This window comes from Rhinolophus sinicus, linkage group LG15 (genome assembly GCF_036562045.2).
Source record: "Rhinolophus sinicus isolate RSC01 linkage group LG15, ASM3656204v1, whole genome shotgun sequence".
NCBI lineage: Eukaryota > Metazoa > Chordata > Mammalia > Chiroptera > Rhinolophidae > Rhinolophus > Rhinolophus sinicus.
The window spans coordinates 6,233,613-6,259,905 of NC_133764.1; the positions used below are offsets into that span (position 1 = coordinate 6,233,613).

The 26,293-nt window shown below is 47.6% G+C and overlaps 2 protein-coding genes across 8 annotated transcripts in view; one reads left to right on the forward strand and one right to left on the reverse strand.

The window, feature by feature from the left end:
- Positions 1 to 2,370: 2,370 nt before the first annotated feature.
- On the forward strand, positions 2,371 to 24,811 carry ELAC2 (elaC ribonuclease Z 2). The gene is made up of 24 exons (XM_019755256.2): positions 2,371 to 2,660; positions 3,231 to 3,281; positions 3,421 to 3,491; positions 4,267 to 4,331; positions 5,536 to 5,593; positions 6,407 to 6,475; positions 7,914 to 8,021; positions 9,218 to 9,276; positions 11,682 to 11,740; positions 11,846 to 11,918; positions 12,553 to 12,665; positions 13,821 to 13,916; positions 14,857 to 14,995; positions 15,077 to 15,162; positions 16,958 to 17,076; positions 18,214 to 18,310; positions 20,013 to 20,151; positions 20,650 to 20,688; positions 20,819 to 20,928; positions 21,558 to 21,657; positions 21,736 to 21,856; positions 22,031 to 22,109; positions 22,458 to 22,602; positions 23,196 to 24,811. The coding sequence occupies exons 1-24, from the start codon at positions 2,371 to 2,373 to the stop codon at positions 23,430 to 23,432; spliced, it is 2,523 nt and encodes an 840-aa protein (XP_019610815.2). The 3' UTR covers positions 23,433 to 24,811.
- The window catches only part of ARHGAP44 (Rho GTPase activating protein 44), a 171,480-nt gene continuing 169,639 nt past the window's right edge, over positions 24,453 to 26,293 (reverse strand). For 4 of the 7 annotated variants that reach the window (XM_019755260.2, XM_074320484.1, XM_019755258.2 and 1 more), the window contains one exon: positions 24,453 to 25,963. Coding sequence is in view for 5 of the 7 variants with exons in the window: in XM_074320484.1 (XP_074176585.1) it covers positions 25,824 to 25,963 (140 nt within the window). In the remaining 2 variants the exon portion in view is untranslated. The remainder of the gene's footprint in view (positions 25,964 to 26,293) is intronic. The other 3 variants (XM_019755263.2, XM_019755264.2, XM_019755259.2) reach the window with 2 other exon arrangements.

The window sequence follows — 26,293 nt, forward strand, 5'->3', positions numbered from 1 at the left end:
TGCCTGGTAGTCACATCTTCATAGGAGGTCATGGGGTAATCAGAGGGTTCTGGGAAATCAGGGACTCTTCCATTATAGAATAGTTAACAAGATTATGTACTTTCTTGAGGGTGGTTAAGCTTACTTCAAAGGTGTATTATCCTAGATGCACTGAAACAATGGACAGGCTTGCTTAAGGCAAAGATAAACCTTTTACTAAAAAATTACATGCCTGGGCGTGACTACTCAATATGACCTGCCCACTTAGGAATTTATGATCAGATCACCCTGTGAAGTTACTTTCCATAGAACCCCCTTTTCGTCCATAGTCTTGATTGAATTTTGGGTCCTGTTCAATTGCAAGGGCACAACCTCATTTAAGATACTGGGTCCTTCCTAATTTCCTAATATTAATTGCCTGCCATAAGCCAAGCCCTGTCCTAGGAGCTAATGGTACAGCATCTAGAACAACAAAGCCCTGTACTCACAGAATTTACATTGCAGTGTAATTTCAAATTGGGGAAGTCTGTCTTCATCATGTACTAGGCATGAAAATATGACCCAGAGCATCAGTGCAGAAAGTCATACTGTGCCACAGAAACAACCTCATAACCACTAACTTTCCCAAACTTCTTCACCCAGCTCTCAGAATATTATATAAATAGATATCCAAAAATGATTCTTCCTATATTTTTAAGGTATAAGTAGTTTGGGATTACCTGACAGATATGAGCCTAGAGAACCAGTAAAACTATATATATAGTTGCATGGAATTTAATATACTTTTTTAAAAGGATCAAAGTTGTCCTCAAGGGAAAAATCAGTGTTTTATTATATTTCCTAATAATTTTCAAAAGTTTAGTATTGTTTTTATTTTACTTTCCTCCCAGCTTTGTTGAGATATAATTGACATGTAACATTGTATAACTTTAAGGTGTACAATGTGACAATTTATGTAACTACATATTGCAAAGTGATTACCACAATAAGGTTAGTTAACATATGTATCACTTCACACAGTTACCTTTTTGTGTGGGTGGTCAGGACTTTTAGGATCCTCTCTCTTAGTAACTTTTCAAGTATACAATACAGTATTTGTTCACTAGTCAACATGCTACATATATTAGATCCCCAGAACTTATTCATCTTAAAATGGAAAGTTTGTACCCTTTGACCACTTTCACCTATTTCCCTAACCCCTCAGCCACTGCTAACCATCAATCTGCTCTATTTCTATGAGTTCATATTTTTATTCCATATGCAAGTGAAATCATGCAGTATTTGTCTTTCTCTGGCTTATTTCACTTAGCATTGGTAACCTAAAAATAAAAGGCCAAAGTGAGAGGCAGCAAGCATTTATTTGAGATCAAAAGATTAGCTATTCAGAAAGCACTGATTCATGCAGAAACCCAAATAGGGTCCAATTAGGAGAAAGCAAAGGTTATTTATGAAAAGGGAAGGGGAACAATTATGTCAATTACATCATCAATGATATCAATAGAAGGAAGACATTTCTATAGGTGCAGATAATAGTGACGTGAATTCTAAAGAATGTTTTTAATTTTCGTCCACTAATCATCAGTCGGGTAGTCATATTTGCTTTCTTTGTATCTTTGCAGTTGTTTGGGATACAATGTTGCTTTAGGCCCAGTCCAAAGGTTATTTTGCTGTTTCAACACTCCAAGGGTTTGAGGAATAAGAGGTGCAAGGCAGTTCCTCCGGGATGGCAGCTGAAAGTGGCTCCGTTCATATTATTTTGCAACATAATACCATAAAGTTTCAACCACGATGTTGCAAATCCTTAATTATTATGGCTGAATAATAGACCCAAGACTCTCTTGCTCCAAAGCTCTTCACCCCTAACTATTCTTGCTTTCCTTCCCTAAAGCCAGTAAGAAACACCTATTCATACCAATTACAATGGAAAGAAAATTAGTGAAAGCTCCTATACTAAGGCTCTATATAATTTACCTCCTCACATTTAATCTTAACACAACCATATGCAAGAGCAAACCAAAGCTCCAAGGGCATGACTTGCCTAAAGGGACAACTCACATTGGTGGTGACGGGGCTCGAAGCCCGCAAAGCCACTGGAAACTCCAAGGACCAACTCTTTGGCCAGTATTGCTTTTTCCGTGCACGCGCTCCCGGAAGCCCCGCCCCAGACGAAGGACCCTTTCCGGAAAGAATTGACACGGGGAAACCCGGAAAGAGACAAGGGGCGGGGCCGTTCAGGGCGCTCTAGCATTCTCCCACTCTATGGCCGCCTCCAATTGACAAGTCCTTAGAGGCAAGGCTCCTCTCTATTGGACGCGCAGCCTCGCGTAGGCGGGCCGCTCGGCTCTCGGCTCCAGGATTGGCTGGGCCTGCCATGCGGGGCGGAGGGGCGGGATGTGGAGCATGCGGACCGAGGTGACGGGCTGCATTCTCAGCCTGGGTGGAAACTGGCGCATGTGGGCGCTCCGCTCCCTGCTGCTGCGGTCGGCGGCCGGGCGCACCATGTCTCAGGGACCCGCCCGCCGCCAGCGGCCGCCCAAGGACCCGCTGCGGCACCTGCGCGCGCGGGAGAAGCGTGGCCCGTCGTGGGAGCCCGGGGGCCCGAACACCGTGTACCTGCAGGTGGTGGCTGCCGGCGGCCGGGATGCGGGTGCGGCGCTCTACGTCTTCTCGGAGTACAACCGGTCAGTGCATCGCGCTGGGAGTCCGGCCGGGGCTCCGCGGCGTCCCCTTACCGAGCCCCGCCGCGCCCTGCCCGGCCCTGGGCTGCGGTTGTCCCTACTTCACACGCGTGGCAGTTCTTTATTGCAGCCGAGCTTTGTCTTTTGGTGGGTGGGAGATCCTAGCTCCCTTACATCCTCCGTCCGTCTCGTTTCCGGGAGTCCCCGAAGAACTTCAGACTCGCGTGCTAGTGCTCTCTTTCCAGCCCGTGGGCCCGAGTTCCCTCTTGGCGCTGTCCGAGCCGCACCCCCGCCGTGCACGCCAAAGTGAGGGGCCTCAGAGTCGGTGCGCGGGGTTGACAGGTCTGGTGATGGGGAAAGGACCCATCTCTGTCCCAGCACCGGCCTGCACAGGCTCCCAGTCCCCGTGCCACCTCTGCTGAAACCTGTCACAACCCAGCATCCTAGTAGCAGCAATGCGGCGGGCAGTACGGCAGGGTTTTCCCCCAGAGTGTGCACTAGAGCGTCAAAACCGTGGCAGAGCTCGTACAGAATTGGATCTTCTGAGTATCTTGTGTGATGTTCGCCCTGTAGGTATCTCTTCAACTGTGGAGAAGGAGTCCAGCGACTCATGCAGGAGCACAAGTGAGTCAACCCTTTTCTTTTGGGGTGGGGATGATTATGGGGCTTGAAGGCTGAGATGAGAGGCAGGAGTGTTTTTATGGCAGAAGAAAGTGTCCCTGTCCCTCTGCTTTGTTGTGCTCAAATGTTTTCTCTTTCTTAGGCTGAAGGTGTCTCGTCTGGACAACATATTCCTGACCCGAATGCACTGGAGTAATGTTGGGGGATTGTGTGGTGAGTATATTCGTTCCAGCGTCATAGGCTGGAGGGAAGTCTCTGGGATTTTTAACCTGCCTTTCCCTTTCCCCCCCCTCCCCCCCATTTTCTGAGTCCAGGGGAGCTGGAATTCTTTGTATGCTAGCCCAGGCAGCTGCATCACAGAGCATCAAACGCTGTGACTCAGAAGAGCAGAGTTTAAAAGGGATACTGCCCTCAAATGTTACCATCCACTTCGTTTATTGAGTTTCTGGGCTGGAGATATGTGACAGATATGGACAGGAGAGTGTAGTGATGGTGATTACAGTAAATATATTTACCATTGAGACCATCAGCAGCTACACACAGATACCCACTGTCCAGATTACCCCATTGTTCATGCCCACCCACTAGGAAGGTCAAGATCGTGTTACTGCCAAATTCTGTAAGCTTTGTGATGTGGATAGGAAGGAATGGAGTGTTGAACCAGTTCCATTCTCAGAGCTGAGACTAGAGTGAGGAAAGGAGGTGCCTAGGATGCAAACTTTAAGGCCATCCCTTCACTTGCATGATTTTGCACCCTAGGTGCCTCACTGCCTCACCCTAGTATATGCCATGCTTATTCTAGAGGCATTTGAGGAATATTGCATGTGCCTTATACCTCTAGCTAACATCATTCCTGCTGTACATATGTTCCCTGATCATTAGAAGCTGAAATAAGGACAAGTAAAAAGCTTGTTTGTAAGGAGTGCTCCTTGGGGTGACAACTGTAGGTCGGGATGATGAGAGATCTGATTTCAACTGTCCTTTTTAGGAATGATTCTTACTTTAAAGGAAACCGGGCTTCCAAAGTGTGTACTTTCTGGACCTCCACAACTGGTGAGTCTCTCCTGACTCAGCTTTCAAAGCTAACTCCTTCTTTTTTAAAGTTATAATAACAAGAATTTTCATATTTGCAAATCAGTCTTCTGCCCTCCAGGGATAACTGATAGTGGATTAAACACTTCACCTTTTAAACTCTATTAATTCTATGACCTTGAACAAGTTACTTTACCTTTTGGAGCCTCAGTTTCTTCATCTGTAAAATGGCTACAATGTTTCATTGAGTTGTTAAAGATTAAATGAGGTGACACATAAAGCACTGAATCAATTTATTAGATGTTTGGCACCAACTGGACTCACAATAGCTTTAATTCTTACCTATTTATTAAATTTGAGACATCTTCTTACCTTTCACATCTGCTTATCACACTATTGAGAAGTTGTGTGCATGTTGTTAACCAAGTATTGTTAATTCTGTCTCCAAAATAACGCCTCAAATCCATCCATTTGTCTCTCTCATTAAGGCTTTCATTATCTCTGTCTGCTACGATAGCTTCCCATATCCATTCTTGCCTCCCTATAATCCACCTTCCACACAGCAGCCAGAGGGACCTCTGTAAGGCTTAGCGGCAGGCATGTCTCTTCCATCCTAAAACCCTTCAAGGGTTCTCCATTCCAGGACAGTCCACACACTTTAATATGGCCCACAGTCCTGCAGGCCTTGGCCCTCGCTCACACTTGCATCTGTATCCCAGTCACCAAGCTGGAGCTACATTGGCCAACTCAGCTCCACTGCCTCTCACTGAAGCTCATTCCCATATCAGGGTTTTCATCCATACACGAGTTCCCTCTACCTCCTCTCATTCCTGCCTTCGGGGCTCAGCTGAAAGGCCGTTGACTCAGGTGGCATCCCTGACTCTCCAGACCAGATGTATCCCAACCCCCTGCATTTTTCATGTTTCTTGCAGAGCACTTAACACAACTGCCACTAAGTTGTTGTTTGTGTTATCACTTGTTTCATTTTTGTTTCCTCCACTGGATTCCACATTTCATGATGGCCAGGACCCCATCTCGGTCTCAGTGCTAAATCCTTGACATGTAACATATAGTGGACCCTTGGTAAATATTTGTGTAAAGGAAGCTCAAAATACTTATTAAAGGTCATGTTGATACCTATCAACACCTCTTATGTACTTGAATACATTGTCGTGTGCTGCATTTGTACAACCATAACTGCCTGCTTCTTTCTTTTCTTTTGTAGGAAAAATACCTGGAAGCTATCAAAATATTTTCTGGTCCATTGAAAGGAATAGACCTGGGTATGTGTCTGACTCTGACTCATTATCTGCTATTTCTTTCTCATATATGCCCCCAATCTCTCAAATTAGAATCCATAAAGACTGACCTAAATTAAACCTTAAAATGAGTACTTCATCAACATAGACACATTTTCAAAATATTGTCTGTTACACTTCCTGTGCCCCACTTCACGACCCCCAGATATAGGCTGGAGATGGTTTTTGGAGTCGCATTGCTTTGAGTTCCTTGCTGTACGGAGAAGGGATGTGAGCAGAGGGACCTACAGGTTTTGTTGCCGTCCTTTTACCCTGAACCTCAGCTCCGGCTATGCTGCAAGGTGACCTCTTCATGGGGAAAGGCCTAACAGCATACTGGCAGGCCTCTGTCCTGGAGGCGGTGTACATCTCCAGCTTGTTAATGCCCCTCTTCTGTAGAAACACCAGCCTTCTATTTCAAAATCTATACCGGTTCTTATAGTATAACATGATAGATTGTCTGGCCTCACAACGTTATGGGTTAACTTATGCCTCTTAAATTTGTATTGGTTTGTTTCTTTTTCGTTTCTTTTCATTCTTTTTTTTTTTTTTTTTAGCGCATAGTCACCAGCGACCATAATATGTCTTTTGATTTGGTGGTAGTAAAGATGAATGGCTGATGAAAATATATTTTGCTTCTTTCCTCCAATTCAAATTTACTCAGAAATTCTGGTTTTAATGCAGATTCTCACCCAAATTTCAAGGCACTACAGTTGCTTGTAGTTGGTGATCTGGAAACTTAACTTACACGCATGTTAGTACTAATGCAGTCGCTTTCTTGTTGTCTTGTTCACAAAGCTGTGAGGCCCCACACGGCACCCGAATATAAGGATGAGACCATGACAGTTTTCCAGATCCCCATATACAGTGAGTATGAAGCCACATTTCTTAGGAGCAGGAGGAGGGGGGTATAGGTGCGAAGTCAGGAAAGCGTGGGTGGGAATAGAAAATGCTCGAATACGGCTTTGTGTATCTAGTTTTGTGTTTTGAGCCTCATTAGGAAATTTAGCTGAGGAATTAAGATATGGTTCCTGCCCTTAAGGAGCTTATAATCTTATGGACAAATATGTTTAACTCATGCATGATGATTGGGCCTCTACTTTGGAAATTTACATAACAAGCACTGTCAGAAACTATATCACTCTTAGAATTGCACATTTATTGCTTGGGGTTTATTTGCCACATATTTAAGTTCTCTCCTAAATGAGAATGTTTTGGAGAGGTTGCACTGCTAAATGTTTTAAAATAAATACTGATCACAGCAATCTAATAAAAGTGCTGTTAGGGGGTCAGAAGGTCACAGGAGCCTTCTTAGGTGCCAGGGCCAGATGATATGGTTTTGACTTAGACAGAGAGAGTCTGCACATTCGGCCCTGCCATGACAGTGTCATCCTTGAGTCTAGCTAAACATGCTCCATGTCATGTTTTACTGACTGCCAGGAGAATGCAGAGCAGTCAGGACATTTCCTTGGCATTGCTAACTAGTGTCATGCTTGCCAGGTGTGAAAGGGTACAGGTGAGAGCTCCCAACAAAAGCCAGAGAAGTCCCGGGCTGACAGGAGAGGCGGCTTGCACTGACCCATGGGTAGAAGGCGGGGGAGGGCTGTGGCTCAAGCAAAGGCTCAAGTGCTCATAGGCCAGTCTGCTTAGAACTCTCCTTGCCTGGCTTACTCCTTTTCTGACCCCCACCGCCATCCCCCAGCCTGACTTGTGTTCCTCTGCTGTTCCTTTCTAGCACCCCGTCTCTCCCTCCCTGGCAGGAAACAGTTTACTTTTATATTGGTGTGACCAGTGTGAACTTGGGCTTGCTGGCATTGCTTGCGCAGTGCCCCGCAGGCACTAAGGAAATGAGTGTGCTGGAGGGGCCAGCGGGCTTCTGAGACCAGCAACTGTGCATCAGCTTCCTGGAACAGTATTTCGTTATTATTATTATTTTTTGACCTTGAGATTTAACTGACTGCAAAATTATACTCCTTCTCATGGAGATGGGTAATCTTCGGGCCTAGGTCTGTTCACTGAGTGATGATAATGAATAAACTAGCATACTTCCTGCATGCTTTTTCATCAAAAAACCCTGTTGAGTTCCTGCTGTAGTCAAAGCTATGAGCTGAGTAGAAACGTAAAGATGAGTAAGAAGTATACGTGGCCCAGAGACCAGTTACAGAAGTGACTGGTTATTTACTGCTGTAGGAGAAAGCATGCGGACTTAATGGGTGTTCTGGCATTCGCACATGCGAACATCTGGACTCTGGCTGGGAGCTCACCTCGCATCATGTGTCATTTGATTGTTTCCTGTACCAACCAGGTGAACAGAGGTGTGGAAAACACCAGCCATCACAGAGTCCAGGAAGGCTCAGTCCAGAGCAGTCTTCAGACTCTGGATCCACTGAAAATGAGCAGCACCTTCCAGATGGTAATGCCGGTGAAACCAAACAATATACTTGCAAAAGAATCTGTTTTCTTAATTCTGCCTCTTAATGATGTAAATTGGAATCCTTCTCATAAGAAGGCTCTGTGCATGTGTAAAACAGACACCCTTTTCTTGGAACGTTGGGACTTGGCCTATGGGGAGAATGAGGATTGTCGGAAAGGTGGCAATGTGGAGCATTAAGGGCCAACACGCAGCCCTGCGTGGGCCCCCAACTTTGTGTTCAGTTTCCCCAGTGGAGAGCAGGGCCTGGCAAAATGATTCATACAGAGGCTTTTGTGTTTTTTTATTGATGCAACATTAATGCAAATTAATTTTTCATGAATGCAGAAACTATGACAAAAGAGTCATATCAGTGAGTGCATCTGCACTTTTCTTTTCAGAGTGACAGCCTACTGGGAGACTGAATTACAATTCTAAGAGTAGGCGTATCAGAGGAATTGCACTGCTTAAAGATTCTGTTGTCCAGTATTGGGCAAAGCTTGATAAGTTCCTCTTTCTGCCCTGAGGTCATGCCTGTCTGATGACTGAGAAAAGGCCGATCCTGTAAGCATCCTTTTTGGATGGCACAGGTGGAGACTGACCCCCAGACCTTCTCTGCAGGCCTTTTAGCTTTTATTTCACATAGTCTTATACTTGTTTATAGAGCACCTTACCATTTGTTCTTTTCTCTCTTCTCCCTTTCTAGGTAAAATGTGTCATGTTTTATACATTTCACTTGCCATTGTAAAGTTTTACTGATTGGAGTTTTGCATTTTTCGTTTACTCAGATTTCAATATGAGTAGGAAAACAAAAGGTCTGCTTGAAAAAGAATACCAGTACTTTCTTCGACCTTTGTACTGGGACACTTATGTCCATTTAATTTTGTATAAAGTCCAATTACGTATCAGATGACCATCGATCAGTGAAGCCTCTAAACCAGGGGTGTCCAAACTTTTTTCAACATTTTTCACCAAGGGCCATATGCCGTAAAATACACAAACAGCCGGGCCACTCACTGAGGTGAAGTACGTATTGCCTCACCTGGTTTATTTAAGTAAACTAAATATATTTTTGGAATTTGCTGCGGGCCAATTAACAATGGATTGCGAGCCGCAGTTGACCCATGGGGCGTAGTTTGGACACCCCTGCTCTAAACCTTCACATACCTTGTTACAGTCAGATTTGGTTTTTTTCTCAGGTGTTAGCCAGAGAAAGGGTGGCAGGGACCCCTCCTTGGTCGTAGCTTTCGTCTGTAAGGTAAGTGTCTTTCTGGTGGGCTTTAAGTGAGCACATGTGGTGACCTTGAGTTGGCTCTTTTCCAGTAATTCCCAGGTAGCAGTTCCTAAGTCACCAGTACCAAGAAGAAACACAGATAACCCTGTTTTTCAATATGCCACTTATACTGTTCTATACATTTCAAATTCTCTTCCAGTGTTCAGTTAATCTACCTATATATTCCTTTATCTTTGGCTATGTTTGGTCCTCTTGGACTTCAGAAATAGTTAAAGGCTATGTTTCTGAAGTTAAAGGCTAAATTTCTGAAGTTAAACAATGAATCAGGCCTTTATTCAGATTCCTTCATCTCTGTTTTAGTTTATATCATTTAACTGTACTTTTAAAGCTGCGAGCATCAGTTTTGATATTGGCTAGCATTCGCAAAGCCCTTGCTGTGCAAATCCAAAGTTTGTCAAATTCTATGAAAATATTACAATAGGTAATATTAGATCTGACGACCTAATTTTAATAAGTCTGCGCATTAAAATTTTATATAATCTGCAACAAACACTTTTGTCTAACCTGTGGTAAGACTACATTTTTGTGGACTTGGATTGTTTTTTTGTTTTTTTTAAAGAAATTAGGTTGATTTTAAAATATTTTTGCAATTTTCATCCAAATTCTGACACCAAGCAGTGAAAGGTCAGTAGTAATATCAGTTATTAGTAGCAAGATCATTGTCAATATCACTAGTCAATTTATTTGAATCATAATAGTAATTTTGACAAAAGTACTACTGCTGATAGGCTTATTACTTGTGTATTTCTGAGCTTTTAGGCAGCAAAATAATTTTTTGGAAGGCATTTATGTGGTAATCCTTAAGTTGTATTAGATCCTTCCTGCCTTCCTAGATAGATGACATCGAGCTTGATGAAATGTGTCCTGCATGATAGGGGTGCACGCTTACAAACTCTGGTGCCAGCGCTTGTGCTGTCAGCAGGCAGCTGTCCTGGGAGCGGAGGCTCTGACGCTAAGTAGCCACATTGGCGGCTGTCTCCTGCCTGGCTATCTGCTGTCACTTCTGAGAGCAGCTTTCCCTGGGTCAGCGTGTAGCCCCTTTTCCCTCTTCTAATTAATTTGCTGTGTCTCCACTAAGGGTTTGGATGGCACTAAAGCCGAACTAGTTTCAAGTTCTGGGAGGTCAGAGAAAATAGGCTGTGTGTGTGAAGGCCTGAGAAGCTTTCATCTGATGGGAGAGCATGGGCCCCAGACAGCTGTGTGCCTGCCTGGGCGCTGGGGCCTGCCTGCTTGGTTCCCTTCTGTCTTCTACATACTCTGCATTCCTCAGTTGGGAACAACTTTCTCCATGGGTTGAATTCAGCTTGAAGTAGAGAGACGGGTTTTGCCTGCCTTAGGTCTGTAAGTTCTTGTTAGACATTAGAAACATTTAGTTTCTATCCTCAAACCCATTTGGGTCTGTGTACAGAATGGTCACAGCAGCACTTGTTAACGTCGCTACCTAAAGATATCATCCAAGCTCTGTCATCTTTGTGTTATGTGCACACATTTGAACTAATCCTTCCTCTTGGGTGATGTTTTCTAAGACAGAAGATTGTAGTATCCTAGTAAGACGTTAGGATCCACAGTTGAGTCTTTGCCCTAAGAGTAATTTCTTAACTTCAGGAACTTAAAAGAAAATGCAAATCATTTATATAAAAATCCAAAGAAGAAAATGAAAATCAAATACCATTTAATTCCCAAAGACTTATTAACATTTCATGCTATTTTTGTCTTTTTTCTCTTATTATGTGTGAAATAGTAGATCCCAAAAATGTTTGACAAATTTTAAGTATAGAATGATAATTATGAGTGTTTATAATAGGATTGTTATTTTCCCTTCTAATAACAGCGTATTGGGAAGTTTTTTTACAACTGTCCTCCAGTATAAAAGCAACAGCATTGTATTGCCGAATATTGAAAAACAGAGAAGAAAAAGCATCCGCACTTTTATTACCCTGTCACTGTCATTGCAGTATTGTGTTACACGGTGATTTGTGTGGTCATTTCTCTGTTAGACAGTGTTCTGGTGATGCTACTGATGGGCCAGTGCAGGATGATGAAACAACATTGTTTCTCCTTAAGGATTCCTGAAGGATACTTTGTATTCAATATGAAAATGGGTTACATTTTATTAAAATTATAAGGAGGTAACAGTTGGGAAGTACTGCACTGTTTTCAAATCATTCAGCTTTGATTACTGAAGCATAAATGACTTCTTCAGAATCCTTTATTTTAATAAAGGATTAAAATAACCTGCATTTTAATGAATTGTAAGAGAATAGCAATAATTCAAAAGTAAAGCCAGAAGGATGCACTTACAAGCACATTGATTAAGACCGAGCTTCTTCATTCATCGGTGAAGTTCCATTTCAGTTCTCTCATTACAGCTTCACCTGAAGAAAGGAAACTTCTTGGTGCTCAGAGCAAAGGAGCTGGGCCTCCCAGTGTGAGTGTGTGTGTGGGGTGGGGAGAGGAGGCTCTGGGGACTCTGCGGGTACCCTTTGTTTCATAAAGCTCCTCATCTCACAGAGGGCTTGCCTCTTCGTTTCAGTGGGACAGCTGCCATTGCTCCCATCATTGCTGCTGTGAAGGACGGGAAAAGTGTCACTTATGAGGGAAAAGAGGTGAGATACCCCATTTTCCTAAGTTTCAGCATTTAAAGGTAGGGCCTGGAACATGGGACAGAGTCACCGTCTGGCTCAGACAGACACCACTTGTGAGGGAAGTGGAACAGCTTTGGATTTTACCCTTGACTGAGCGATAAAGTGGGGTTGCTTATCTAGACTTGTCCCTGCAGATCGGTGCTGGCTGCATTGGGGCATTTCTATAGATTGTCCATTTAGGATCTGGGGGTCCTCCTCCTAATAGGACGGATGCTTTCCCTTGTATTTGAGCTCAGGGCAGACCCCATAATGATGGACTTTGGGTGCATGACCCAAACGAAACCACCATGTTCTTTACCAGGATGTTTTCTCTGGCATCTGAGGATTTTGGGATCCATGGCCACAGACCTGAGAGAACTATACACACCATGCCTGGCTTCCTGGCCACTTTAGGTTGGAAGTGCCCTCTGCTAGCCAGCTGCCTGCCTGTTTATAAGCAGAGAGAGCAGGAAGGGTGTTGGTGGTGATCCTTACGTTGGCTTTGTGCTTGCTCACTGGAGCTTATGTAATGTTAGCTGTGGGCTTGAAGGTCACGGGTATGTTTGCTGGGCTGTGACGGCTCTGGGAGAGCATCATGACACCAGTGATTTTGCAGATTTTGCCTGAAGAGATCTGTACTCCTCCGGACCCCAGTCTTGCTTTTGTTGTGGTCGAATGTCCAGACGAAGGATTCATTCTACCCATCTCTGAGAATGCTGCGTTCAAGAGGTACCGACAGGTCCTGGGGTGGGAGAAGGGAGAGCCGACACAGTGCTGACAAAGCCCAGAGGCATAGACGGGAACCCCCCCGCCCCCCGCCCCCATCCTGCAACCTGTGGTTACTCCTGGCACAGAGCCGGGACTCTGGGAAAGTCTGCTGTCTGGGTTTGAAACACAGAGGCAGTCTCCTGTGCCTGCATGCCATTCTCTTCTGTCCTCCAAAAAAGTTGGCCCATTTTACAGTCAGCTTTAATCCTGGGTAGAACCTTTGACCTACGTGTCTGTGTTTCGATTTTTCTCCCATTCTTAGTGGTTTATTCTGTCTCTATTTTTCTTTTCCTAATTTGTACTTATCTATACTTTTTCACTTATCGTTTTATCCTACTTAGCACAACAAATCCTTTTGGGCAGCTGTACCTCTTTTAACTTAAGAATGTTAGAAATTCTTCCTGAGCTCTACTTTATTCTCCTTGGGTGAATTTGGGTTCTCTGGTGGCACGGGCTTTGTGTTTTAATCAAATCATGGGCAGCAAAGCTTCAAGTCTCTGTGAGTGGGTGTGAGCTCAGAGCAATGTGTGCTCATGTGTTGCTGTCAGGTTTAAATGCCTGGCCTGTGAATTCCCAGGTGTGTTTGAGAAAAGGGTGAGGGCAGTAAATAAAAATAGCCACCGTATGTATTTTCACCTCAACACATTAGTAAGTGGTTGTTTCTCTAGTTAATGGAATTCCAGATGATTTTAATTTTCCAGCCCTGTGTCTCGGGTTCTATGGAAGGCAGGTGACAAGGTGAAATTGGAGGTGCAAGAGATTGATTAGAGGAAATATCTGCGAGACGTAAAGGAGAGGGAGCAGGAGGTGGCTTTTTAGGTCTGACCCCGGTGAAGGGAGGGGACAGGGGAGTCTAGGTCTGCAGCACAGCCCTGAGAAAGGCTCAGGCTGGCCACCAGGAAGGCCCACAGCTGCCAAATAGAGGCATCGCAAGTCAGCACTGGCGACAACCTCTGGGAGTGGCTGGGACAACCTGGCCCGAACATGAAGGCTGTGGGCTCACTGCCATCCCAGGAGAGCCGAGCGGGGCCCCTCCCTGGCCGCCCAGTCCTGTTTGTGCGGGTCCCGAGTTTGTGTCACTTTATAAAGCAAAGCCCCACCCTTCCTTCCACCCAGGTACCAAGGAAAGGCTGATGCCCCGGTGGCCCTGGTGGTTCACATAGCCCCAGAGCGTGTGCTGGCCGACAGCAGATACCAGCAGTGGATGGAGAGGTATGGGCCTGGCCTGTCGCACATGTAGTGCACATTTCCACCCCTCCTCCGTCCTACCCTTTCTTCCATACCTGCCTAAACTTGTGCGGGATTCCTGCTGTCCCTGAGTTCTAGTGTCCATCTGTACCACTCTTGTCAAGACACGTCACCGCTAGGTGGCGCAGTGTGCACATGTCCTGCTTGTGTGGGGCTGTTCGGTAGGATCTGCTGCCTTTGTGCTGATGGCTCTGTGCGTGTATCCTGAAGAAGAGACTTGTGAGTTTAATGTAATAGCTTCAGTTTCTTAAATACCCCTCAAGGTGTCAGGCAGTATGTTAAATAGTCTACATTTCATTTCATTTTCTTTAATCTTCCCAACGACCCTGTGAAGCAGATAGCTGGTCTACCAAAATTTAGTAACTGGAAAGAGAGGTTGCCTTTCCCGTGGCCGTCACTGGCTGGGCCGCACCCGGTGGGAGGAATCATTCGTGTTGAATTCTCAGCGCATAGTAATGTTGGGCGACAGTTCAGCCTCCCCATCCCGTTTCTTCCTGGGCATCTCCCTTCATCTCTTTCCTCAGCAGTCTCCTCCTCAGCTCTCTCCATCCTCTGTTCCTTTAGGGTTTGAGTCTCAACACCCATTATCTCCTTTCCCCTCCTTAGGCTTCTTCTTTTACCCTGTACTCCATTTTGTTTCCAGTCTATAGCTGTAGGCTCTGAGCATTGTAACTTTTCTTTTTTTCCTGGTATTCTTTCCAAAGGCATTTGAGTTGGGAGAGAACTCTAGACTTTGAGACAGAAGAAGGACTGTGTTTGGCCATTTGGTAGCAATCTTTCTGGACAAGTCACTTATTCTCTTTGAATATTTCCATCCGCATCATCACTCCCGACCTCCAGTGCTACCCCTCAGGTGGAAACGCTCCCAAAGGACACTGTGAATGGGCAGTCTGTTTCGTCGTAGGTTTGGGCCTGACACCCAGCACCTGATCCTGAACGAGAATTGCACATCGGTTCACAACCTCCGGAGCCACAAGATTCAAACTCAGCTCAACCTCATCCACCCCAACATCTTCCCTGCACTCGCCAGTCTCCACTGTCAGGTAATGTCACAGAACAGTCCCCATTGGCCAGCTCCCTACCCTTTGCTTTCTCTCCATGGAACGTGTTTTTGTCTCCTTCAGGAAGAAAGTACCCCATTCACTGTCCCCACAGTCCGTGGTGAATGCCTTCTCAAGTATCAACTCCGTCCCCGGAGGGAGTGGCAGAGGTCTGTGATTCTGAGCCTGTGCAATGGTCCAGGTTGGGGGTTGGCATGTTTTTGTTGTGGTTGGTATTTTTGTTGTTGTTTTGTTTTGTGTTTTTTGTGTGTATGTGTGTGTGAAGGGCCAGGTAGTAAATATTTCAGGCTTTGCAAGCCATGTGGTCTCTGTCACAGCTACTCAGCTACCACTGTAGCACAAAAGAGCTGGATACAGTATGTAAATGGATGGGTGTGGCTGTGTTCCAATACAAATTCATTTGCTAAAACAAGCTGACTACTATGGTTGAGGTGGGAAGACTAGGGCCAGGGATTATCCTTTTCTATAACTGTTTTCTCTGATAATAAAAGTGATCCGTGTTCACTGTTTTACAATGTAGAAAATAAGAAGTGTATGATGAAGAAACTCAGCCACCCATAATCTCTTCACCCCAAGATGAACGATAATAATGGTTATTAACATTTTGTGTTTTTAAATGTTGAGAAATATGGGAATGTATTATAAAATATGTATCTCTGGACTTGTGGCCTGACATCTCAGTTTCATTATAGGACATTGTATCATTATATAGAGTTTTCTGTATCATTATATAATCGTCAGTAACAAGAGGTATTGCTGATATTCCAGATAGGGATATTTGTTAATTTGAGACATTTCCAAGTTTTTGCTGTTTTAATGAAACATTAAATGTCGTACATATAACTGTTTCCGTGAAACTCTGTTCCCTGAGGGTAATTCTTAGATGTGGCATTACTGAGTCAGTGTGACACTTCTTAAGGCACTTGGTAAACATAACTTGTGGTCCAGAAAAGCTTGACCAGTTTGTACCCCAGCCGGTAATAGGAGAAGTGCATACTGCCCCACAGCTTTAATTTTTAAGGTCTACATCTTGAAATTTGAAGCTTCCTTTCAACTCCGTAATGTCTGTATTAGAGTAGACCATGCTCCAGATCATTACTGGATACTGTGTGCTGTTGTGTTGTTGAATAGTTGGGGCTTTTTAGGAGGCTGTAGCAGCAGGCCTGGGGCCCATGGACAGTGTCTAGGGGTTGAAGAGCCTGTTGTCCCTTCGTCAGCATCTGCAGAGGCCGCTCATAAAGCCGTGATTAGCAGACGTAGCCAATACCCAGATTGCTTTGTACCTGTGAAAAATATGATTCCCAAACCTGCTGAATGAAAATGTTGAGAGGGAAGCCTGGGACTCACTTCATGAGTTCGCAGGTCATATTAGTGCTCAGTCAGGTTCCCGATCCAAGGCTGGCTGCTCAGTGTGGTCAGGACCAGCAGCAGAGTGCTGTCCAGGGGGCTTGCTGGAAGTGCAGAGTCTCAGCCTGTACCCAGAGCCACTGCATCTGGCCCTGCAGTTCGACAAGGTTCCCAGGTGATTAGCTGTGTGCGTGTTAGCTGGAGAGCCACTGTTGTCTGGCTGTGCTTGTCACTGGGGTGATTTCTCCCTTCTTTCCTCGACTCCAAGGGGAAGCTCGATGCTAGTGGTGTCTAGTGAGTAGAGGTCAGGGATGCTGCACAGGACCTCGCCCAAGGTCAGTGGGGCCAAGTGTGTCAGGCTTTGAGCTGGGAGATGATCTGAGGAGCGAGAGCAGTTCAGAATGCGCTTGGAGACCCCCACTGAGCTGAGAAAGATTCTACCAGGCTGGAGACAGAACTGCTCGAGCTCTTAGTCCTTAGTCTACAATCTTAATTTGAAAGAACTTTCTGTAGATTGTGTCCATGAATTGATTCTGGAGCTCCAAAGCGGTGTTTGCCTGTGGCCACATATCGCTCTGTCACCTTTTCTCCCTGCAGGGATGCCCTTATTACTTGCAATCCTGATGAATTCATAGCTGAGGCCCTGGAGATGCCCAATTTCCAAGAAAGCGTGCAGGAATATAGGAAGACTGCACAGGACGGCCCAGCCCCAGCGGGTGAGTGAAAGACCACAGGCCAGCCTTTCTCTCCTGGGCTCTGCCCTCCTGCAGGTGTTTTCATGGCCCTGAGTGTCAGCATGGTGTAGTCTGACTGCATTTATTTATGGAATTCAGTGTGTCTCCATTCTCTGTTTGAAAACACCAGTGTTTGCCCCCCTCCCAAACCAATTAAATTGGAATGCTTGGTGATGGCACCCAGGTACTCTTTATAAGGAACACGCTGAGTGCAGCGGTTCTGGGAACTCCTGTGAGGTGCTGGAAAGCACTTTGAACTGGGATTTGGCCAACTTGGGATCTGGTCCTGGCTTTGCTAATAAGGATCCATGGAAGATTCTGACCACATCACTCACCTTACTGTGCTTTCATCGCCCCAGGAGGAAAAGTAGTTGGGGGAACTTTGTGACCTCTGCTTCAGTGATTGGTTTGTCCAGTGTCCTTTTCAACTAATGCTAGCAATAGAGAACACTGGAGTAGAAGTGGGTTTGGGGTTGTAGTCTCGTCAGCTCCAGGCAAGTAGAAACCTCACCTCCTTCTCATAGCCTTTTGGATATTGTGGGGAAGACTGACCACTTCCCTGGCCTCACTTGCCTTTGGGTCTGTGATTGGCTTTGCAGTTTGTGTGTTAAAAGAACCACTGAGGTCATGCTTGCACGTGAGTCCATGGGGCCTGTCAGGCTGGTGAGGCGTCAGAATCGTCCCTGGATTTGAGTCCTGGCTCTGCCTCTTCCTCTCTGGAGAGCTGATCCCCTGAGCCCATTTAGTCCCCTAGAAAGTGGGGCATTGCAGGGTTGTGTGAGCACACTCAGGAAGTGCAGGTCTGGTGGTAAGAGATGGATGCAGGACACACCGCCCCCTGAGGTAGGTGCAGATGCGAAGCATCAAGCCCCCTGTGTAATTTAAGACATAGAGCGATTCTTTTGAAGAAAGGGTTGTGGAATTTACTCTCCCTCCCACACAGACAGCCCTTTACTCACAAACAGCCTGTGGTGCCTCTCACTGAGGCCCTTCCAGAAGGGCATTTGCCAGGTGGGACCACCAGCCCCTCCTGGGAAGCTGGACTTCTCATCTTAGGGCTCAATGCTGGCTCACATTTAACCCAAAGAAATGAACTCTTTCATATGTATTTTTCCACAGAGAAAAAAAGCCAGTATCCAGAAATCATCTTCTTGGGAACAGGGTCTGCTATCCCGATGAAGATTCGAAACGTGAGCGCCACACTTATCAACATAAGGTATTACTGCTTTCCCAGGAAACATCCATCTATCAAGGAGCATGCTGATTTTCTAAACAGAAGTTACACTCCATCCACCAAGCCAATTTGAAAATATAACCCCGTGAGCTTGTCATCTTGGCTAGAGTGCCCCCAAAGAAGAGTAGTGAACCTTAGTGCATTCATAGGCTCAATAGCTGACTTAGACTTCTGGGAATCACCCGAATTCGTCACCCATTATGTCTTTTGATAAAATTAGCTGATTCTACTGTATGTCATACACCGTGCTAAGAAATTATCTCACTTAATTTTCACATTAAGCCTATGAACTAGTGACTAACTACCCATTTTATTGATGAGTAAACTGATACTCAGAGAGGTTACTTGGCTCTAATTCCTTCAGCTGGTAAGTGACAGATCCACATGTGAATTGGTGTCTTACATAATTGCTACATTGTGTGGCTCCTAACTAGGTACTGCGGATATGTGTAACGACCTCTGGGTGTGTGCATTTGTTTTGTGTTCAGCCCCTTACTGGATGGTTTTTAGTTGATTCTCCTGGGTTTCCCTGGTGTCATTTGTGTGCAGAGAGATTAATCCAGGGCACTCTGAAATGTTCACGGTGTGTGACTCATACATGTGAAGAAAGTGAGACTGAAGTACCAGGTTTTAAAATTTTGCTTTGATATCTTAGATGCTAGTGGTGACTGATAAGCAACCAAATAATGCGTTAAATGTGCACAGCAAATGTAAGATGCACCCTGACATCAAAAATTCACAAATTAGGTACATGTTTGTCTTAGGACTGAGGAAATGCCATAACATGGCTGGGTGTGGGCTGGCCTTTCCCGGGTCTGAGACGCTCTGTGACAAGGCCTAAGAGTGGCCTCTCGACCCTGCTGCAGTTCATCTGAGGGTGCTATCACTGGCTTTCCTTCCACACGTCACCTCATCCCCAAAAGGTAATGTCTCAGTACTCTGAGGCTTCTCTCTGAAAAATGGGTGCCGCTGTCCCAGTCACAGCTCCTCCTGGAGAAGGAGGAAGGCCTGCAGGAGACCTGACCCTCGTACCTTGGGCAGAGATTTTGAAGCGGGCTGCTCTTCAAAACAGCCAGCTGAGCTTGTGGGATCCGAGCTCCCTGAGTCCTGCTTGAGACCAACTAAATGCCAAGCTCAGACTGGCATCTGGGTGTCTGCATGAACTCATTCCCCAGGGGGAACATCTGTGGCCTGTCCTGCACCAGTCAGCTCTGAGGACATGGGCTGAGAAAGTCAGAACTTCTCAGCTTGAAAAGGGGAGAAACATCTGATGTAGCCAGATCTTACACATACACAATATTGGACCGTCTCTGGTATTATCAACAGTGGGTGTCTCCATATTCAATCGGAATAATCAGAGATTCTTGGTTAGGATTAGTAAGTGTTTCTACCCTCACATTCCACGTAAGCATTTTTTTTTTCTCTTGATGCCCAGCATTTGTGTAGCTCTGTACCTTCTACCTACTTCAAAGGGCTTCAGGGTCCCGTGGATAGTTCTGTGTAATGAGGATGGACATTATAGTTGCCTTCGCGTTTGTGTAAGCTCCTCAGAGCAACAGCATGGACGATTATGGGAGACACAGAAATGCCACCACTGCTTCCTGCTCTTCTCTCTAAAGTAACAATCCTCTGAGCTGCCAGAGGCCTTTCCTGTCAGTGATGAATGTCTCGCTGCCCTCTGTAGCTCTGACAAGTCCCTGCTGCTGGACTGTGGTGAAGGTACATTTGGGCAGCTGTGCCGTCACTACGGAGATCACGTGGACAGGGTCCTGGGCACCCTCGCTGCGGTGTTTGTGTCCCACCTGCACGCAGATCACCACACGGTGAGTGTCGGGTGGGACCTGGAGGGCGGCAGCCGCTTCCCTTCCCTCCTGTTCCCAGTCTTGCCCAGAACTTTGGTGTTTCCTCTCTCGCTGGGTAATGGCCTTTTACAGAGCCCAGTCCAGTAATTCTGCCCAGCAAGAATGTTTCATCTTTCTGTTTGCATTGCTGTCATGCAGCTATAGGGGTTTTGTCTTCACCCAGCTTGTCTGGAATCTCGCCTTAACACACAGCCTTCTCGGAGGAAACTTACGCCAGAGGCAGGAGACTTGGTCTCCTAGGGCAGCTGTATCCCCGACCCCGGCTCTCTCTTTCCTGGCCACATTGCCTATGACATTTCAGGGTCATGCGTCAGCATGTGCCAACCCCCAGCTGCAGCAGTGTTAGAGGGTGGCCGATAGAGGCTTAAGGAACTACTTACTGCAAGGTGAGGAGCCCAGGGCCCCACCATGGGGTCGAGTTTGGATGTGTCTGATCCGTGTCTACTTTCTCCTTCCCAGGGCTTATTAAATATCCTGCTGCAGAGAGAACGAGCTTTGGTGAGTGTGGCACTTGGTGGTATTGCCAGTTTGAGTTCCCTTGGATTACACACAAACAGCTGTACCTGCTGCCACCGCACACCATTTCACTGTGATGTCTGCCATTGATGCAACACTGATTTTGTTTCAGGCATCGCTGGGAAAGCCCTTTCACCCTTTGCTGGTGGTCGCCCCCACCCAGCTCAAGCCCTGGCTCCAGCAGTACCACAACCAGTGCCAGCCGCTTCTGCACCATGTTTGGTGAGCTTCCAGGCAGGCTGCCCGCACAGGCTGTCTTCCCCTCTTCCTCCACAAGCCCAGGGCTGAGACCTCCCGGCAACCTTTCCCTTGACTTGGCCCCACATGGCAGAAGCAGGGGAGAAGTGGTTTGACTCAGGGCAGAAACCATTGGGTGGTTCCCAGCATGTTTCTTTTCTTTGATGCACTTCCTCTCAGCCCTCATTGCAGTTTGGTTCTAGTTTCTAGACTTTTTGCCAACACTTCTCCATAAGACAGTTGCAGGGCCAAGTGCCTGAGGAGGTAGGTCAGGGGGCGGCCGCACCCTCAGCTCATGGGGTCTGCCTGGAGTCTGTCCACACTGGGCAGCTTGGGAAGGGCCTGCCGTGCCCTCTGGGTTTCTCTCAGTGGCCTGGGGGTTTGGGTTTGGCTCTTTTTAATTGACTACCCTTTCCCAGTTTTAGTGACTGAGTTAAATTGTTTCTTTCCTTGTTTTTTACATACAATATAAATGCTTTATTAACAGTCAAAGATATATATTTTTTTATTGTGTTTCTTTATAATTATGATTTTGGGGTTTTCCAGCCAGACTTAAACTTTGATTCAAGTTAAATTTTCTTTTAACGTCTGTTTAAATGTTTTATTTCTGACAGTATGATTCCTGCCAAATGCCTTCAGAAAGGAACTGAGGTCTCCAACTCCGAAGTTGAAAGGTTGATTAGTTTGCTGCTGGAAACATGTGATTTGGAAGAGGTAAGGTGGGGGGGGAGCGCCTATGCAGGGATGGGGAAGTGGGGAGCGCAGCTGCAGAGCCCATGCCTGCTCCTTCAGTTTCAGACCTGCCTGGTCCGGCACTGCAAGCATGCTTTTGGCTGTGCTCTAGTCCACACGTCCGGCTGGAAACTGGTCTATTCGGGGGACACCATGCCCTGTGAGAGTCTGGTCCAGATGGGTGAGTAGTGGCAGCCAGCTCTGGTCCTACCTGACAGCATGTGGTTGTCATCTGAGATGGGACACACCACAGGTTCAGGGGAGAGAGTTTGGGCCCGGAATCAGCTGTGTGGACCCAGAGCCCAAGTGCTTCTCCTGCAGAGGACTCCGCTTAATGCTTCTTCCTGCTCTCTAGGGAAAGATGCCACCCTCCTGATACACGAGGCCACACTGGAAGATGGTCTGGAAGAGGAAGCCATGGAAAAGACACACAGGTAGCTGAGAATGCTGGGAGCTCGTCACCCACTCCCAACCCCGGTGACAGTTGTTAAGCAGCCTCCCAGTGACCTTGCTGGGAAAGACCGTGCCCACCAGTGATGCTCAGCCAGCCTGCTTCCCACCAAAGGGCCGTGGGGGCTCCTTCGGCTTTTATTTCTGTTGAGTTCTCTAGGCAAGGTTCTGGGAGGGAGACACGGTTTTTGAAAAAATTAGAAATATGCCAGAACCCACTGTGAGCCTGGTCAGGGAATTGCCAGGGGAAGGAGGGGCCGGGGGCAGGACCTGTGCCGCTCGTGTGTGGGCCCTCGGGTGGAGCTTCCGCCTGACCGACACCCTGCCCGCAGCACCACCTCGCAGGCGATCGGCGTGGGGATGCGCATGAACGCCCAGTTCATCATGCTGAACCACTTCAGCCAGCGCTACGCCAAGATCCCGCTCTTCAGCCCTGACTTCAACGAGAAGGTCGGAATTGCCTTCGACCACATGAAGGTGTGTGCGCTGTGTGGGCTGCGCGGGGTGGGGCCAAGGCGCAGAGACGGCGCTGCGTGCACGGGTGGGTGGTCGGCCCAGGCCCACGCCGTGGGAGCGCATCTGTGCCTTGTCACCACCAGTCCCGGGTGTGAAGGGGAGCCGCCTCCCGGACACACGTCAGCATCAGGTCGCTGGGATCACGGGGCGCCCCTCAGACGCTCAGTCCGTTCGCACCATCACGTCCCCTGAGCCTCGCAGCGGCCTCGGAGCGGGGGTGCCCTCCTCTCTGAGGGGAAAACCAGAGCTTTCCCCTCCCCCTCCTAGAATGAAGAGGCGGGCATGGGCCCCACTTTGTTGATGAGGAGCTGGATTCTCAGTCTAGGAGCCTTGACTTTCTGAGGCCCCTGTGCGGAGTCTGTATGCCTTTAGAGTTCCCTACCTCTCTCCATGGCATTTTCTTTCCTGTTTTCTTTTTCCAGCTATGGTCTGTTGCCTCTGGGGTTTGTAAAGAGGGGGAGCTGGTGCCTGCGATACGAGCGAGCACATGGCTTTCCCCACCCCCAAGGCAGCCTCCTCTGAGGCACGCCCTCGTCCTCCGTCTTGCCTTCTAGGTCTGCTTTGGAGATTTCCCCACGGTGCCCAAGCTCACTGCCCCGCTGAAAGCCCTGTTCGCCGGTGACATTGAGGAGATGGAAGAGCGCAGGGAGAAGAGGGAGCTGCGGCTGGTGCGGGCGGCCCTCCTCTCCAGGAAGCAGGCGGGTGGCCCTGAGGACAGCGAGCCCCAGCAGAAACGGGCCCATGCAGAGGCGTCTCAGAGCCCACAGAGCAAGAAGGTCAGGGCAAAGTGAAGGTCTGAGAGAGACCCTGAACTCGGAAGGCTCACGTCCTCCACCCTGCACACAGACCTGGGTGTGTGCCCTTTGCCTGGCGGGAGCCAGAGGGCACCATTTAGTGCAGGGGAGGCATTGGGGGGGGTAGGTGGGCGTCAGGCTGGGCCTTGGTTTGGGCTCCCGGGTGGGGCCTGGCCTGCTAGATGCCCCCTACGAATGGTGCCTGGCAAAGCCACAGACAGGAGGCTGCTGAAAGGAAGAAAGCGGGGACAACTGGAACTTTGTGCCAGTTGATTTTTAAAGAAGTCACATGGAAAAACAGCACACCCATGCCTGCTCCAGCCAAGTTATCCCCTCTGCACACCAGAGGACAAGCCATGTCACAGGAAACGGGGTTGTGGATGTGAAGGCTAGTATCCAAGTTTTTCCAAAGACGCGGAAGCGGAACACAATAAAGATTCCATCTGGAACCTGAGTGCTTTGCTTCGTCCTGGTGCTGCCTCCAAGCAGGAGTCTCCCTGTGCAGCATTGTGCTCCTGCCAGGTACCCCGTGTGCCCTGGAAGCCAGCTCTGACGGCAGCGAGGACCTTTGGAGCCCATCCCCAGGGAGGCACCAGCCCTCGTAGCCTAGGTTTCTGACAGAAGTCGAGGTGTGCTGGCTGACAGCAGTAGTTCATGCACTCGTAGAGCTGGTCACCTGGTGGTTCAGGAAAGTACCTTGCCGTTCGGTGTTCTGGGAACGATGGAGACCACAGATTTGCTCTTCCTTGGCAGTAATGAGGAGTCACTCATCGCCCTTCCAAGTACTGAGAAAGAGCTGTCGCTGGCTCCCTTACCCTCCTTGCGACATTTAACACTGAGGTTTGTCTTGAAAGTTGAGAGAATTTTTAAAGATAAATCTAATATTTATTTGTATATTTTCCCTACCCAGGAGACTATAGAAATGCTTTAAAAACTCAGGCTTCCTCCTGAGGCAGCACCTGACATTGAGTCCCATGTCCCCACAGGTTTCTATTAAAACAAGATGATAGGCCACGCTCAGGGATAATAAATCTATTTTAATAAGATTACTTTTGACAACTATTTGTACATGTATTTAACGGTACTTTCAACCCCCGGGCTCCATTACAAATTGGGTACTGAAGCGCCCTTGCCAGGAAGTGAGCAAAGCTGTTAGCATCAAAAGATTGTAAATCCCATGGTCTGAGAAGGGTTATTTTACACTGTGTCGGGAAAAATAACGAAGCATTTAAGTTTCTCATTGTACACCTGTACATTGGTTTAGATTGAATGGCTCAAATTAAACAAATATAGAGAGATTTCATATATACAAATATTATATCATGTATAGGTCTATCATATCTATTTTAAAAGGATAAAATTTGACTTTGCATGCATGACCCGAGTCTGTTTCTCACTCCCTCAGTCCCCGAGTGTGACTAGGCTCCTCAGTGCCCTCCCGGCCTCCTCCCCGAGAATGGATGGGGGGTCATGAGAAGGGACAAGTCCTGATGCTGGTGAGCGGGACGCGCCGCACCACAGGGCCGATGGCGCTCGCCTGGTGTCTCCGAGGGCCGGCCTCACGTTCCTCCGCATGCTCTGGGTAACAGAGTAATTGTATTCACCTGTGACCTCCAGAAAAGAGGCTCCTGGACCCCATGTACCTCATGACTGAGTGCCACTGAGGGCCTGGGGGTGGGGGCGGGGCGGATTACTGTCATAGCTGATGTTTTGGGGGGCAGAGGGAGCTGTCCTTGGGCCCTCCAGACACCCTCAAGATCATTGTTTAATTCATAAGTGTAAAAAGATAAGGTGGTAATGGAGCTTTCAGTCACACAGTGTGGAAAAACAAAATTTGGGAGTGAAACATTTCATTTTAAGCCATTTACTTTGAGCCCATGGATTAAAGGGCAGGTTTAAAGGTGTTTACAGCTCCAGCCCTCCCCAGTGCCCAGAATCCAATACCACTGTAGGGACAGATCCCGCCATCTTATTTCCCTTCTGTAGCCACTCAGCTGGTCCTGTAGGACTTGATGTTCACTGTCAGTACAGGTGGCAGCCCCAGGTCTAAGGGGCAACCTGACCCTCCTCCACACCCCGACCCCGCAGAGGACATTTCCCACAGGCAAGCCCTTGGGCGGAGAGGGCTGCTGCTGGGCATGGAGGCTGAAAGTGGATCAAAATAGGCACAAAGTCAAAAGGCAAAGATCAAACAAAAGGCCAAAGTCACCACCCGAAGGGAACATACAAAACCTGCACCACCACCATTTGCCACACGGGCCGGAGATGACTGAGCCGCAGAACTCCAGCCTCGCGTTGGCAGTGACAGCGAGGAGCCAACGGAGACGCTTGGCAGCCTCGGGGCGCCCCTGGCGTGTGTCGGTCTGGGCCCATGTATGTACACACGTGTCAGAGGGCAGTGCTCTCAGACTCCTCCTCGGAGTCCCTCTTCTCAGTCACCGAGTGTCGCCGCACATGCTCCAGGGGACTCAGGCGGAGCGTGGACTCCAGCTCTACGTGGATGGAGGGAACATCAAAGTGGACAAGATCTGAAAATGGCCAGAGAGAGAGAGAGAGGTGGCTGAAAGGGGGCTTCAGCTAAGGGGCCGCGGATGGCAGGTACTGGTCATGGTTGGCATTGGGAAGCAGTGGGCTGGCCACTGGGGGGCTGGCCTATTTGGGGGCCGATTGAAGCGTTTTAGTGCAGGGTCGGTTAGGGTTGGGCCACTTTGCTTCTACCAAGCAAGCCTGTAGGACCAGCATCCAGCCCCTGCCGGGGTGGTTCACAGAGGACCAGGCTACCGCACACTCACTGCCTTCTGGGCCGGTCTCAGGGACAGCTTTGGGGAGATTTCAAGGATGTGTTTAGTTCCCTAAAG

What these genes read in the sequence shown, in the direction of transcription:
- ELAC2 (XM_019755256.2), top strand. Translation starts at nt 2,371, where the DNA reads ATGTGGAGCATGCGGACCGAGGTGACGGGCTGCATTCTCAGCCTGGGT. An exon ending in GAGAATGCTGCGTTCAAGAG is followed by an intron (nt 12,666 to 13,820) that starts GTACCGACAGGT and finishes CCTTCCACCCAG; the next exon opens with GTACCAAGGAAAGGCTGATG. An exon ending in TGAGAGTCTGGTCCAGATGG is followed by an intron (nt 21,857 to 22,030) that starts GTGAGTAGTGGC and finishes CCTGCTCTCTAG; the next exon opens with GGAAAGATGCCACCCTCCTG.